This window comes from Emys orbicularis, chromosome 9 (assembly GCF_028017835.1).
Source record: "Emys orbicularis isolate rEmyOrb1 chromosome 9, rEmyOrb1.hap1, whole genome shotgun sequence".
Classification (NCBI taxonomy): Eukaryota; Metazoa; Chordata; order Testudines; family Emydidae; genus Emys; species Emys orbicularis.
Genome location: NC_088691.1, coordinates 96097522 through 96110564, shown reverse-complemented (window position 1 = coordinate 96110564; position 13043 = coordinate 96097522). Strand labels below are relative to the sequence as shown.

Sequence of the window (13043 nt, the reverse complement as noted above, 5' to 3'; positions counted from 1 at the left end):
AATTACCAAGCACATTCCTTTAGGTATGCCAACTCCCTGCCACTAACAAGATATTTGAAAAGAAGTTGCATTCTCAAGCATATTTTGTAATTTATAGTTGAAACAATAGTATATAAGGGGAAATTTATTAATGAGTACTTGTTTTTTCCAGGGAATCCAAGCATAACTGTATAATAGAAATCAATATTATTTTAACAAACTTTAAATGTGAATTTAAGGTATTTAGTGTCTAAATACATGCAAATATACCTTCTGAATAGCTAGTTAGTGTTTGTTTTTGTTTGTTTGTTTTGTTTTTTAGGAATGGTACCTAGTTAAAGAAAAACTTCTAGAAATATTTCTGGAATGACATGTATTTGAGACAAATAAGTTCTGTAGGTTGAAGAGGGCCAATTTTTATCTTTTAGCTGTATGAATTCAGCACATAAATCTTGCACAACTTTGTGCAGAACTAGTAACAAGGATCTCATTCTTACCACTGCAGAGACATTTTTTATACATGGACTGTATTTATACAAACTTACACTGGACAATTTCTTACATTACAAATTTACAATCAATACAGACAGAAACGTAAAGTCAACCACTTAGTTGCTGGCTATTTTACCCTTATAGCTTTCACAGTCTAAGCTCTCTCTCCTCTTATGCTACGTCTAAATATTGTTTAGGTCAGAAATATGACTATGGACTTAAGGAATCGGAATGAATTTATAAGGAAGATAACATGAGGATGGCAGTGTGCAATCTGAAAAGGTTTGTGAGAAGTTTTCAAAATGACTGTATTTATAATGTACCATAATAAAGATTTAGATACACACATGGGAGGGGAATTTTAGAATTTATGGAATTGAGTACATTCCCTCAACCCTATCTGTAGTTTAAAGCTAACTATAAATCTATGGTTCAGTCTCGCTATAACTGAAATCAACGGCATACCCCCTTTTAATAAGAGCTTAATTAGCGCCACAGTACCTCCAAACAAATCACTCCTTTGGGTATATTCTTAGGTGGATCCCTAAACAGCTTCCTTTGTCACTATCCCTTAGAAAGTGATATAATCTCGATAAGCAACATTTGTCAGCTGCGTGCTTCATAAGGAATAGAAAGATGGGATGGCAAAGTGGCAGATATATGGGAAAGAGACAGGAAAAAAGTGGGAGATCTGTGGCAGTTATGGGGAAAAGTGACACTTGTCAGGGGAAAGGGATAGCTGTGGGACAGTTCCACAGCTAAAAGCAAAGCTGGGACCAAACAGTTGACTGGGAAAGGACAGCACAGCGTGAATGTGGGGCTAGGGCAAGAACACTGGCCAAGAGAGATCAAATTTAGGAATTTGTCATGGTGGAGGAAGAGGGAGGGCTTGTCAGTGTAGCAGGAGAAATATAGAGTTGGAGGCTTGTTAAGGGAAGTGCTAGATGGGTGCTTCCAGAGAGGCCACTTTTTAGAGCATACATGTCTTCAGTAGCCCAGTGAACTTTACTGAGGATGAGTATACTCACTTAGCTGCTGAGGAGGTTAATGTGAGTTGGGGAATCCAGTTGAGAACAAACAGCCCTGTTTGCTAAGGTGTAACTGTAAATTAAGTAGATTTAAAAGAGTGAAAATGGAAGAGAGAACAAATTTCTATTTTTCTTATCCAGAAAGAGCTGCCTTCCTGTTCTTCATGTCAAACACACATACCACTACATGTTAGCAGATGGAATGACCTTTAAAATGGCTACTATAACATGCAACTCCCGCCACGTGACTGAACAATCATCTTTTAAATATAGTTGTTCCCTGCCCACCCAAGCTCTAACGCCAGGAAATTCCCAAAAACAAACATACCAGTCATTAAACGTGTTTTGTTGATTAAAAAAAAAAAAAAAAAAAAAATCAGTCAACTGGTATTACAATTATCCACTGTAGAATCTCTATTATAACTGTATTTAATATTACCATATGACACATTGGAAAATACATTTTAATTCTAATAAATTGACTACAGAAGAAAAAACATCAAGCTGTCTCATGTATCTGAAGGTGACTTATAAGATCTTTTTCATTTCCAAACCTCATTAAGCAATTGGTACACTTATGAGGCAAGTCTGCTGAATGCCTGAAGTCCAAATGAGTTTTAAGGTCTTCAATCTGTCCTGTTGAATATTCACAATATTGACACAAATAAATCCCTTCAGATAAATGAGAATTTAAATGCTTGCAATATTCCAACATACCTGAAAAGCCTTTCCCACAGTCATCACAAACATGGGGGAATATTTTGGTGTGTTCAATAGCTACATGTCTGTTGACATTCGTATGCAGCCTACTCCTAAAGCCACACACTTGGCATACAAAGAAGTTTTTGCATTTGTCAAAGCTAATTTTGTTTATGAGGCTGTACTGTCCACGCTCCTTGTTGCTATAGCTATCACTTAACTCTATTAATCTACATGCATGCTCATTCACCACATGGCTATGCAAGTCTTCTGGATCATTGGTTTCATGCTCACAAAACTGACACAGATACTGTTCATCACAGCTGTGTTCCTGGAAGTGTAGGTACAGCTCACTGCTCGAGGAGAACTGCACGTCACACTGCTCACACCAATAAAGATGGTCATTGAAATGAGTATCTGCTATGTGCTGACTGAGGTTCTCAAATATCACTGTTTTGTAGTCACAGTATTTACAGATGTAGGGATCTTCCTCATGTATTTTTACATGTTCAATCAGCAGAACTTTGCTGGAGAAAGTCTCTTTACATACTCTGCAGACATTGGTATCTGTACATGTCTTATGCTTCAGGATCATATGCTGCTTTAAATCAGAGAAGTACTTGCTATTAAACTCGCACAGCTCACACTTGTATAGGCCACTACTGTTGGCTCTCAGCAAAGGCCACTTCTGCTGAGCAGTGATATTCAAAGCCTGGTTCTTCTCAAAAAGTTTACAGCTTTCAACAGGCATTTCTTCAATGTCTTCGACTTCTAGCTTTTCAGGTGAAACAGTTTGCGTCTCTATATCATGAACTTCTACAGCATTAACTTCTGTAGTCGAAATTTCTATGGTTTGAATATCTATGGGTTTCTCCTCTTCAGTTGGACTGTCTCCGAATATAGGAGACTCGCACATGTCTTTATAAATTCCATTATTGGCACTTTTCTCTACAAGAGAAAATAGAAGATACGAGCAACAGTTTAAAAAAAAACCCCAAAACTAAAAGTTGCAGATGGGTCGATATATTGCTTTTCATCACCTGTAGCAGTTCACAAAAGTAAAACGCTAATATTTTCCTCAAGCCACCGAAATCAAATTTCTTTTCAATAAGGAGACCAGCTAAATGAAACACCCTTAAATGTTTATATCAATCTATAATTCTTCATGATCAACATTATCTATCATAGTTACATTAAAAGACAACACACACACTTCCCCACCTTCAAAGAAAGTTTTTCAATACCCAAGCATGCATGATTTCTGCAAATATACCTTTACAATTACCTTTCTTTTTTGGGTCTGTAAAGGGCAACCCCATGACATTCGACTGTGCCCCACTCCAATGAGATGTCCCGGCATGCACTGGGCTGCCATCATCATCAGTATCTAGGGTCTGTGCAGGAGCATGGAATCTACCTATGAGGATAAGGGAAGTCTTGTTTTCTTCTCAATATCCCAATGTTCTCTAAAAATTTCTTTGTAATAACCTCAGATATGATGGCACTGCGGTCACAATGTAACCCACCAAATTCTACAATCAAAATACCCACCACTACAACATTATGGCCTTCATCTTCTATGCGCACAGGTAGCCAGACATGCAATGCTTTATCCTGATTCTGATGTAAGGCTGCTGAAATCAAGATAAAGCATGTTGTACTGGGACCTGGTAATCTCTGTAGGCGGCTTCCTCACATTCAGGAGAAGGACAGCTACAATCAACTCTATGTCAATCCTGATCAAACTATACTCACATTATTTTTGTTTTTTGTCATGCGGATCAGTCCTTAGTGTCCAAAAATAATACAAGTGCACCCAGGGTTAATATTATCCAATAATGAAAACAGCATAGAGTCCTCTAGGTTTGAAAATTGAATCTTGATTTGCCAGCACAATTCAAAAAAGAAAACCAGGGACATATAAACATTTTTAAAATTCCTGATGTTTAACCTGTGTTTACATTTCATGTTTGTTAATCTTAATACAGTGGATGCTCACTCTTCTCCCCAGTAGGTAAAAACAGCACACCTGACTTCCAATAAAAGTGCCAAATTAATTGTCCTCCTCTAATAGGGTAACTTTTGTCAGCTGGTAAAAACAAACATTCTACAACAGCTGGGTACCAAGGAAGTTGAACTTGTTATACATTAAAAAGTGAGTCTACTTCACATTAAAAATAGTCATCTCAACATTCGAGACTGTGCCATATACTGTAGTCTGTATAATGTGGATTGAGTTAAATACCATTAATACATAATTTTACTGAGGTTTTGCTGTATTGAGGTAGAAACTGAATTGTTTGCTCTACACTACACAGCTGTCCACTAAATGTCTGATAATGGAGTTTCTAATTATTTATTCCAGAGTTCCACTGTTTTCTCTTTATATATGAAATATGTACAAAGACCGATGCTAGAGCTCTAGAAATTATTTATGCCCAGATTAAAATTGACCAAGAGATTCAAAAGCTGATAAATTTCTCTCTGTAAACAAGTTTTAGCAGTAAATAGCGATAGCTGATTATGCTGAAAAATCTTTTACAATCCTTAGAGGAAATTTTATATTTCTAAAGAGGCAGAACAAAAGTTATTCCATAAACGCTTCCAACTGCACGGTCCTTCCTATTCCAATACTTTAATTATAATGCTGGAGATTCAGTGTTAATTTTATTGGAGAGAGAAAGGAAGTGTATCCTTACATTCACTCCATCCCATACTTCAAGGGTAACACTAAGCACTGGGTCTTTAGAAGCCCAAATCAAATAGGTAAAAGGAAATTTCTGATAAAATACCCTGTTCCATCTGACACCAATCTTTGTTTACATTATTTTGACACCATTCAACAAATGTTTTAAATTGTGAAGTTGTCGTAAATACCGGGAACTGCTGGGCCTCCAATATTTCTATATTTTTATTAAAATGTTATACCTTATTGAGAAATAGAATTTCAAATAAAATTATTTAATAGCATTCTGCCAGTCTTGGAGAGTGGAAAATTAAATGTACTTACACAGTAAAGTTGTTGTATTTTTTTGCATTATGTTGCTGCTTTTCTGGACAGAACTTTGATACACCTAGATAAATGTTTGTCAGAGAGGAGATTAATAATATAATAGGAAAGTAATCTTACCTCTGTTTTCAGAAATTTTTATGTCTGGCTGTTTCATAGAACAGACACTATAGCAGTGGTCAGAAAATATTCCATTGTTGTCTATATATTTGCTGACACCTGAAGAATCTAGACAGAAAGAAAAAAAAGTGTTTAAACCACAAGTTGATATAGCAACACATACCTTTAAAATACATGCACGTTTACCTCAGTGGTAACATCTTTGTTTTTTAGACAGCATCCAAATTTAAAAGACGATGGATGGCCTGATTCTAAAAATATTTAGCATTTATATAATGATTTACATCTTCAATGCACTGTACAGACATTAATGGTTTTCAAAAGCACTCAACATTAGTCTAACTCTGCTCCCACTGAAATCAACAGTAAAACTCCCTCTGACTTCAATGGGAACAGAGATAGACCAACACTTTTGATAATCTCCCCTAAACCTCAAAACACCTGTGTATGTTAGTAGTTTTGCCCCCATTTTACAGATGGGGAAACAGAAGTTAAGTAGGAAAGCCACGGAGGAAAGGGGGAAACAGAAGTTAAGTAGGAAAGCCACGGAGGAAAGGGGGAAACAGAAGTTAAGTAGGAAAGCCATGGAGGAAAGAGGGAACAGCAAATGATTCAAGAAACATTAACAATGGCTGGCTTAAATGGAACAGTTTTAAAATTGTTTAACAGTGGAGCACTCAAAGGGGACAGCGTACGTTCACATGAATGTGTTTGAATTTGCTTCTTAGTTTGTGAGTCCTTCATAAATTCTTGCATTTTAGTTTTCCAGGAAACAAGAGAGGTTTATTTCCAGGAAAGTTACAGTAACTTACACACTGAAGTGTCCCAACAGTTGAAGCTCTAGACTCACCTGAGTAACGTGAAGGATGTAAAGTCTTCCTTTTCCTCTTTTTAGGATGTTCATTCATTTTGCTTCAGCCTAAATCAATTAAAAATGACAACATCCAAGAATTGGTTACACCTATTTTCTGCTGGTTTGCAATCATGGATCAGCGCTTAAAGATTAATTATGAATCTCAGTACACCAGCAAAGCACAGAAATAGATTCCCCTCAAAAGTAAATTCCTCACCACAAAAATGAAACTAACGTCCAATTCTGTGATACTAATCTGCAAGATAAAACCTCATGTTCTGTCCCAATTTTTTTTTTTTTTGTGGTTTAAGTTGAATGAGCATGGAGACTGAACTACCCTCTCATCTGTAGAGTTGGATGCATCCAATCAAGGCACAGACACATCAGTACGGCAGAGTGAAGAAGCCTGTACTGCAGCTTCCCAAGCTATACCTGGCTCTGAGATCAGAGCAGAGTTTACCATTTTGTGGGTTCAGACACCCAGATATGACCAGAGGGCTTGGTTTCAGTGAGGCTCCATATGGGTACTGACATCTGCCCATATGGAGCTACCAAAAGGGTCAGGGCCATAGTTTTCTTTTTAGATATATTCACTGGTACTCTTACATGGTGTTGCCTTCTGTAAGTGGCAGTCATCTATATCAACCAAGGGTGACTACATTATACTTAATGGGTTTTAAAAGTGCCTAAGTGACTTAGGCCACATCTACACTAGCGAGCTTACAGTGGCACAGCTGTACCGATACCGCTGCGCCACTCCGAGATCGCTCATGTAGCCGCTCTATGCCAATGGGAGAGAGTTCTCTGGTCAACATAATAAAACCACCTCCACGAGCAGCAGTAGCTATGTTGGTGGGAGCAGCTCTCCTGCCGACATAGCGCTGTCCACACTGGCGCGTCTGTTGGTGTAATTTATGTCACTCAGAGGTGTATTTTTTCCACACATCCCTGAGCAACATAAGTTATACCGACAAGAGTAGTAGTGTAGACAAGCCCGAAGCACTAGTCCCCCATTGACTTGTGCTTCTTAACGACACAGGCATTTTTGAAAACCCCGTCTCTTAAGTTACCATTTTCTGCCTCCCGCCATCCCAAATAGTTTTCTAATATTGTGATGGAAACAACTGCTAAGCACACACAAACACTACACTCTGGTTTCATACCTCATTCCTTGGGATAGAAGAGTAATGGAGTTCACCCCATAAGGAGGGACGATCAGCACTTTGAGTCACTGTCAAGTGGTCGACATGACACAGAAAGTGGCATTTCTAGAGCCAAATCCTGCCATCTTTTGTTGGAGATTACCCCTGAAGTGGGCTTTTGGGGGGAGACTCTGGAGTTCTCCCCAAAATGCATAAAATGTTTACATGTTGAAAATACTAGAAAGAGCCCTGGCCCACCCAACTTACTAGAGGTAATCTTCAATATCAGCAAGAGGACTAATAGCTAAGAAATTGATTGCTATACAACATCCAAATGTGGAGAAAGTATCTGCAAGAGAAAAACGTAAGTTATGCAGCTGTAACATTTTAAAATCCTGGAAGCACGGAGTGCAAAAGATCAGCGTAAGTAGTATCACAAATACCCACAAAGGCTTCTGGGGAAATCAGAGATCAATTAGAAAGCAATATAAAAAGTTGGGAGTCATAGAAGATATATTTATCAAAGGAACTTATTTCAACTTCTGCAGAAACTTGTTGCCTTTTGTTGCCCCTTATTAGCCTACAACAGACAAACAGGTGGAGATGATTCTAGAAATAGCTGTGACATATTGGCCATCAATAAAACACAGCCTCCTTTGAGGTGAAATCTCAGAATACATCATATTCTGGTTCTTCCTCAGCCTCAACATACATATACAGGGCCTGACTCAACATACAATTTTTCCCTTTCTAAGCAGTGACACTAATTGTGGCCTCACTAGTCAGGAGGAAGAGGAGAGCACATAGAAGTGGATTCTGAGAACAGATAAAGGGGGAAAGAAACAAACAGCTCCTCATATTCTGCCTCAAAAAGTTGGGATCACTAGAGCTAACAGCTCCAGATGTAAATGGGAGGGGACAGGTAGGGTATTTTTAATGAAAACCCACTTCGCGTCCAACTCCATTCTGCTGGCCTGATACAGCCAGCGTGTGTGGGCCTCCCAGGGCCTATTTCCGCAGGTTTTTGGGGAAGGTGGCTGGAGAGGGAGGTCAAGGCTTTTTTGGGGGTGTTGGGAGTCTAAGCCTTAACTGGCATTGTGAAGTTACCACCTAATGAGAGGTTTTCTTTGACATGATTGTACCGACACGCAGAGAGCTTTGCTAGGAGCCTTTCCCCAGAGCTAACCCAGGAGCTGCCCGCCACCCTGGGAACACGCACCAGGCACAGCCCCCCAGCGAGTGGGGATTTTTGGAGGGGGGGGGAAGCTTGCCAAGGGCCTGCCACACGGCAAACCCCGGCCAACCCCCCGAGGCCGGGAGGCTGCGAACGGGACCTGAAAGTCACCGAAGCCGGAGGCTCCCCCTTTCCCAAGTCTCCCTCCAGGGAAGCCATGGCCCCAGCCTGGGCCGCCGGGGACGGCAGGCGCGCGGCCCTGTGCGGTTCAGCGGGACTTTTAGAGCAAACGCGGCCTGGCGGGCCGGGAACGGGGGCCCGTGGGGGGAGCGGGCAGGGCGGCGTTGGGGCCAGAAGCTGAGAAGAGGGGCTGGAAGGGGGGAGCCCAGGCGGGGCGGAGGAGTCCGCCGTTACTCCGGGCGAGGCCGGCAGCCCAGCCCGCACCCCCCGTGCTCACCTTCCGCTCCGCGCCCTGCTGCAGGCCCCAGCCGCCGCCGGACCCGACTGTGGCCGCGGGGGAAGGGGCGGGGCTGGGCCCAGGCGCAGCCCCCCTGTAGGCGAGCCCCCTGCGCCCCCTGGCGGCACCGCCGCCTTATCGCACCCGGCGGGAGGAAAGCGGCGCAGGCTGCTGTGGAGTGGACCCCCCCAGGTAACCGCCAGCCCCAACGCCATCCCTGTCGGGGCCACAGCCCCATAGCTATACCCGCCCTGGGGCACAGCCGTATAGCCATACCCCCCCAGCCACTCCCCTCCCCCGGGGCCCTAACCCAATTGCCATATGCCCCCCCGGGGGCCCAGCCCTAGTGCCATGCTGCCCCATAGCCATACATCCAGGGCTCTAGCCCCATAGCCATGTTGCCCCATACCTATACCGCCCTGGGGACCCGGCCCCATAGCATACCCTCACTGGGGACCAAGTGCAGTCACATAGCCATACCACGCCCCAGGAAAACCACCCTTATAACCATTCACCCCCCCCCCACCCCGAGAGGATCCACCCCTCAGGAGAACCACCCCCACAGCCATGCCACTAACCCCAGGTAACTACTGCCCCCCTGCCCCGAGAACCACCTTCTCCAGGTAAACTTAAGGAACCCATGCCCATAGCCATACCATCATCCCCACAGGGGAACAAAGGAACCCAACCCCATATCTCCTTGGGGGGGGGGGAACAACCCAAGAAGGAAATTAAGGGCGCCCTTTCCCCATAGCACTCTGACATATGGACTCCTCAGGAGAACTAAGGGATCCCACCCTCATCTGGACACCACCCAAGGGAGCTGTTCCCCCACATAGCCCTTAGAGATGGACCCTGTGGTTGAGGAACCCAACCAAACTCCCATTCCCAGCCTGGTAGCCCCTGGATTTACTTTTCCCACTGAGGCTGCATTTTATTTTCTCTTCTTTTTAAATTCTCATCCTATTAATTTTTGATCTTAAAAAAAAATCTTTCCCCAAACTGATTGCTGCTTCTTAAAGGTGCTGTTACAGGTGGTGGTGTGAGTCACATAGTTGGTGCTACTCTTCCGTCTGGGTCAATGCCGAGCCCAGGCCTCAGCACACCATTGGGGGGCACTAAACTGCTAGAGGTGCCTCCTTTCACTTCACAGAATAGTATATTTATGTGTTTTCATTTGTATGGATGTGTCTTATATTTTTATGTGCCAGGGTTAGGGAAAGGATTGTTACTTTAAGCAGCAGTGTCCCCACTGGAATGTTACTAGCACTAGAATGTTGCTATGGGAGCTCACCTAGAACCAAACCAAGGTTTGTTGGGGTGGGATTCCATGGTAGCAAGTCTTGTGCAGTCTGAGGGATACCTTGAAAACAATGGCTATGTAATAATGATGTTGAGAGAGTCACTGTCAAGAAGCCAACATGTAGATATTAAAGATGTTAGCAGTGCTATGAGAGAATATTTATGTCTTGTCCTAATTCTCATTTTGCATTGATTTTACACCTGTGTCATGTCTTCTCTTTCCTTCTGTAAATCTGCAAGTGTTGTCTATTCTTTAGGCCTATTCCTGTGTCAAGTGCAGTCAGTGTCAAAAATCTCATTTACTTCAATAGTGCAAGTAAAGCGTGTATATTGTGTGTGTTTGCAGTTTGCTTTTAAGTACTAATTTAAGTGTATACTACAATGTTCATTCAGAGATCTGGCTGGGATTCTCACATTCACGTTTGATGAATAAACCAGAATGTGTGTTTATACATTCATAATCTAATCAATCTATTTTGGATATTTCAGATGCTCCTTTCTTCATAGTATCAATGTCGGCTACTGACTGTAGAGAAAATCTGTCATTCAAGAGCACATGAAATGAGAGCAGGAGATGGAGAAACAAACAGTTGAGACTAGCCAAGAAATATTTCTCAGTGGCAGAAAATTGAGGAGAAAACATTTGTCCCAGTCAAACCATTGGATTAGCTGAGGGTTTGTTCCGGGACAATCTGTTTGACATTCACATTGTGTTATTCCTACATTCTCTCCTGGTGATGAGACATAGGTTCCTGCTTACACACCCATTCCCAGCATATCCCCTTTGAACACAGACAGCAGCTGCCTATTATGAAATGCTAATCAACATCAATGACGTTGTTTGTATGTGATGGTATAAAAGTGTACCAAAATTAATCAAGATGGATTTTAGACTACACGTGCCCATTTTTTAATGCTATCCATTTCTGATTTGGTAGCAAGATGGAGGCCAGATAGTGTGAGGCTGTACTAGAGTCGCTTTCCTTTCTCCAAAAGTATTTTCCTTGTTTAATTTTTCCTATTCTCTCAGATATCACATTGGCAGGACTGTGTGTCAAGGTGGATCCTTCAGTTCCTTTTTGTAGAGTGGGCCTATTTCTTTTTTTTAATCCAAAGGTGTAACTGATTTTTTTGGTCAGGGAAATGTTTCACATTATCTACCTTTGCCTATTTATTGATCTGAAAAAGGCTTTTGGGAACAAGCCAGTGTAAGCCTATGAAGGAGAATGAGGATGTGTAACTTCAGCCTCACCAGAGGAGTGAGTCAGGTGGGTGTGTATTGTGACACAAAAGGGTCCACATGGCTAGCAACAAGTAATCAAGAGTCAGAGGTGGGAGGACATGGAGAAATGGAGAGAGGAGAAAGGGACCAGAAAAAAGCAGAACAGGAGGGAAGAGCCCGAGTGGACATTATGGAGATGAATGGAGGAACTCAGGAGAGGTGTATGGAGCAAGAAGGGGGAGCTTGGGAGGAGGTCATGCAGCAGGCTGGGGGAACCCGAGGGCAGATCATGGAGCTGGATGGAAGACTCCAGGAGGAAATCACAGAGCAGGCTATGGGAGCTCAAGGGAAGATCATGGAGCTGGATGGAAGAGCCTGGGTGGAAGTCACAGAGCAGGCTGGGGGAACCCGAAGGAAGATCATGGAGTTGGGTGGAAGAGCCCAGGCAGAGGTCATGGAGCAGGCTGGGGGAACCCGAGGGAAGATCATGGAGTTGGGTGGAAGAGCCCAGGAAGTGGTCACAGAGCAGACTGCGGGGGCCCCAGGGAAGATCATGGAGTTGGATGAAAGAGCCTGGGTGGAGGTCATGGAGCAGGCTGGAGGAGACAAAGGGAAGATGATGGAGCTGGATGGAGGAGCCCAGGTGGAAGTCACAGAGCTGGATGGAGGAGCCCAGGCAGAGGTCACGGAGCAGGCTCGGGAAGGCCAGGAAGTGGGCATGAAGCTGGTGAAGGACCTTTTGGCAGTGGTTGCCACTTCTGCTCTTCCCCAAGATGAGAAGACAGAATTGGAGTTTGTGACCCTGCAGTTTATGATGGGGGGTAATGTACACCTGGTCGGGGAATTGCAGAGCCAACACACAGTGGAAGAGTTCCAACAGGAAGTGTTTGCTAGGTTCCCCATACCAGCATTCCGTGTGACTAGCACAGTGGCCTGTAATCAAGTGACCAGCCGCAGGGCTGAGAGAGGCCTCTCACTCCATGAACTTGGCTGCTCCGGGCAACAGGACAGAATCTACTCACAGCTTATCTTTTTCCTGTGCAGTGCCTCCTCCTTGACACACTGGGTGGGGCTAGACCGATTGCTGGAGATGCTACAACAGCTGAAGCGCTGTATCGACTATATCCCAGTGGCCCTGGTTGGGGTGATTGTGCAAGCAGACCCAGAGCTGGATCTGGAGCAGGAGGTGAAGGCACTGTGGTGGCTGAAGTGCCTGCTGGATGGAGTCTTCTGTTGTGATTTGTTGCCAGGCCATGAGGGGACAGAGCAAGAGGTGCAGGTTCAGGTGGCTGTCCACCAGTCAGGCTGGCCTCAGCGGGCTCTAGAGGTTAAGAGAGCAGCCTGCCAGGCAATACGAGCGGCCCTGAAGTTCTGAACAGGCAACATGTGAGGTGCATCTGGATTACAATGGGTAAGTCTAAGCATTGAGCACATAAGTGGCATGGAGCACAAGAGCTACATATGGGAGTTGGCTGAAGAGGAGAAGAGTTGGGTGAAGGAGGCATGGGAACAGAACAGAGATGGAAGAATAGAAATATGGCATTCTGGGTCTGGGGAAGTGGCAC

The 13043-nt window shown here is 43.4% G+C and overlaps 1 protein-coding gene across 2 annotated transcripts; it reads right to left on the bottom strand.

The window, feature by feature from the left end:
* Positions 1-1910: 1910 nt before the first annotated feature.
* Positions 1911-9031, bottom strand: ZNF639 (zinc finger protein 639). 2 transcript variants are annotated; one of them, XM_065410766.1, is made up of 6 exons: positions 8955-9031; positions 7345-7672; positions 6179-6247; positions 5329-5436; positions 3484-3615; positions 1911-3146 (listed from the first exon to the last, which is right to left on the bottom strand). In XM_065410766.1, the coding sequence occupies exons 3-6, from the start codon at positions 6234-6236 to the stop codon at positions 1999-2001; spliced, it is 1446 nt and encodes a 481-aa protein (XP_065266838.1). In that variant the 5' UTR covers positions 6237-6247; positions 7345-7672; positions 8955-9031; the 3' UTR covers positions 1911-1998. The 2 variants fall into 2 exon arrangements, with proteins under 2 accessions (XP_065266838.1, XP_065266839.1); XM_065410767.1 differs by lacking the exon at positions 3484-3615.
* Positions 9032-13043: the final 4012 nt, after the last annotated feature.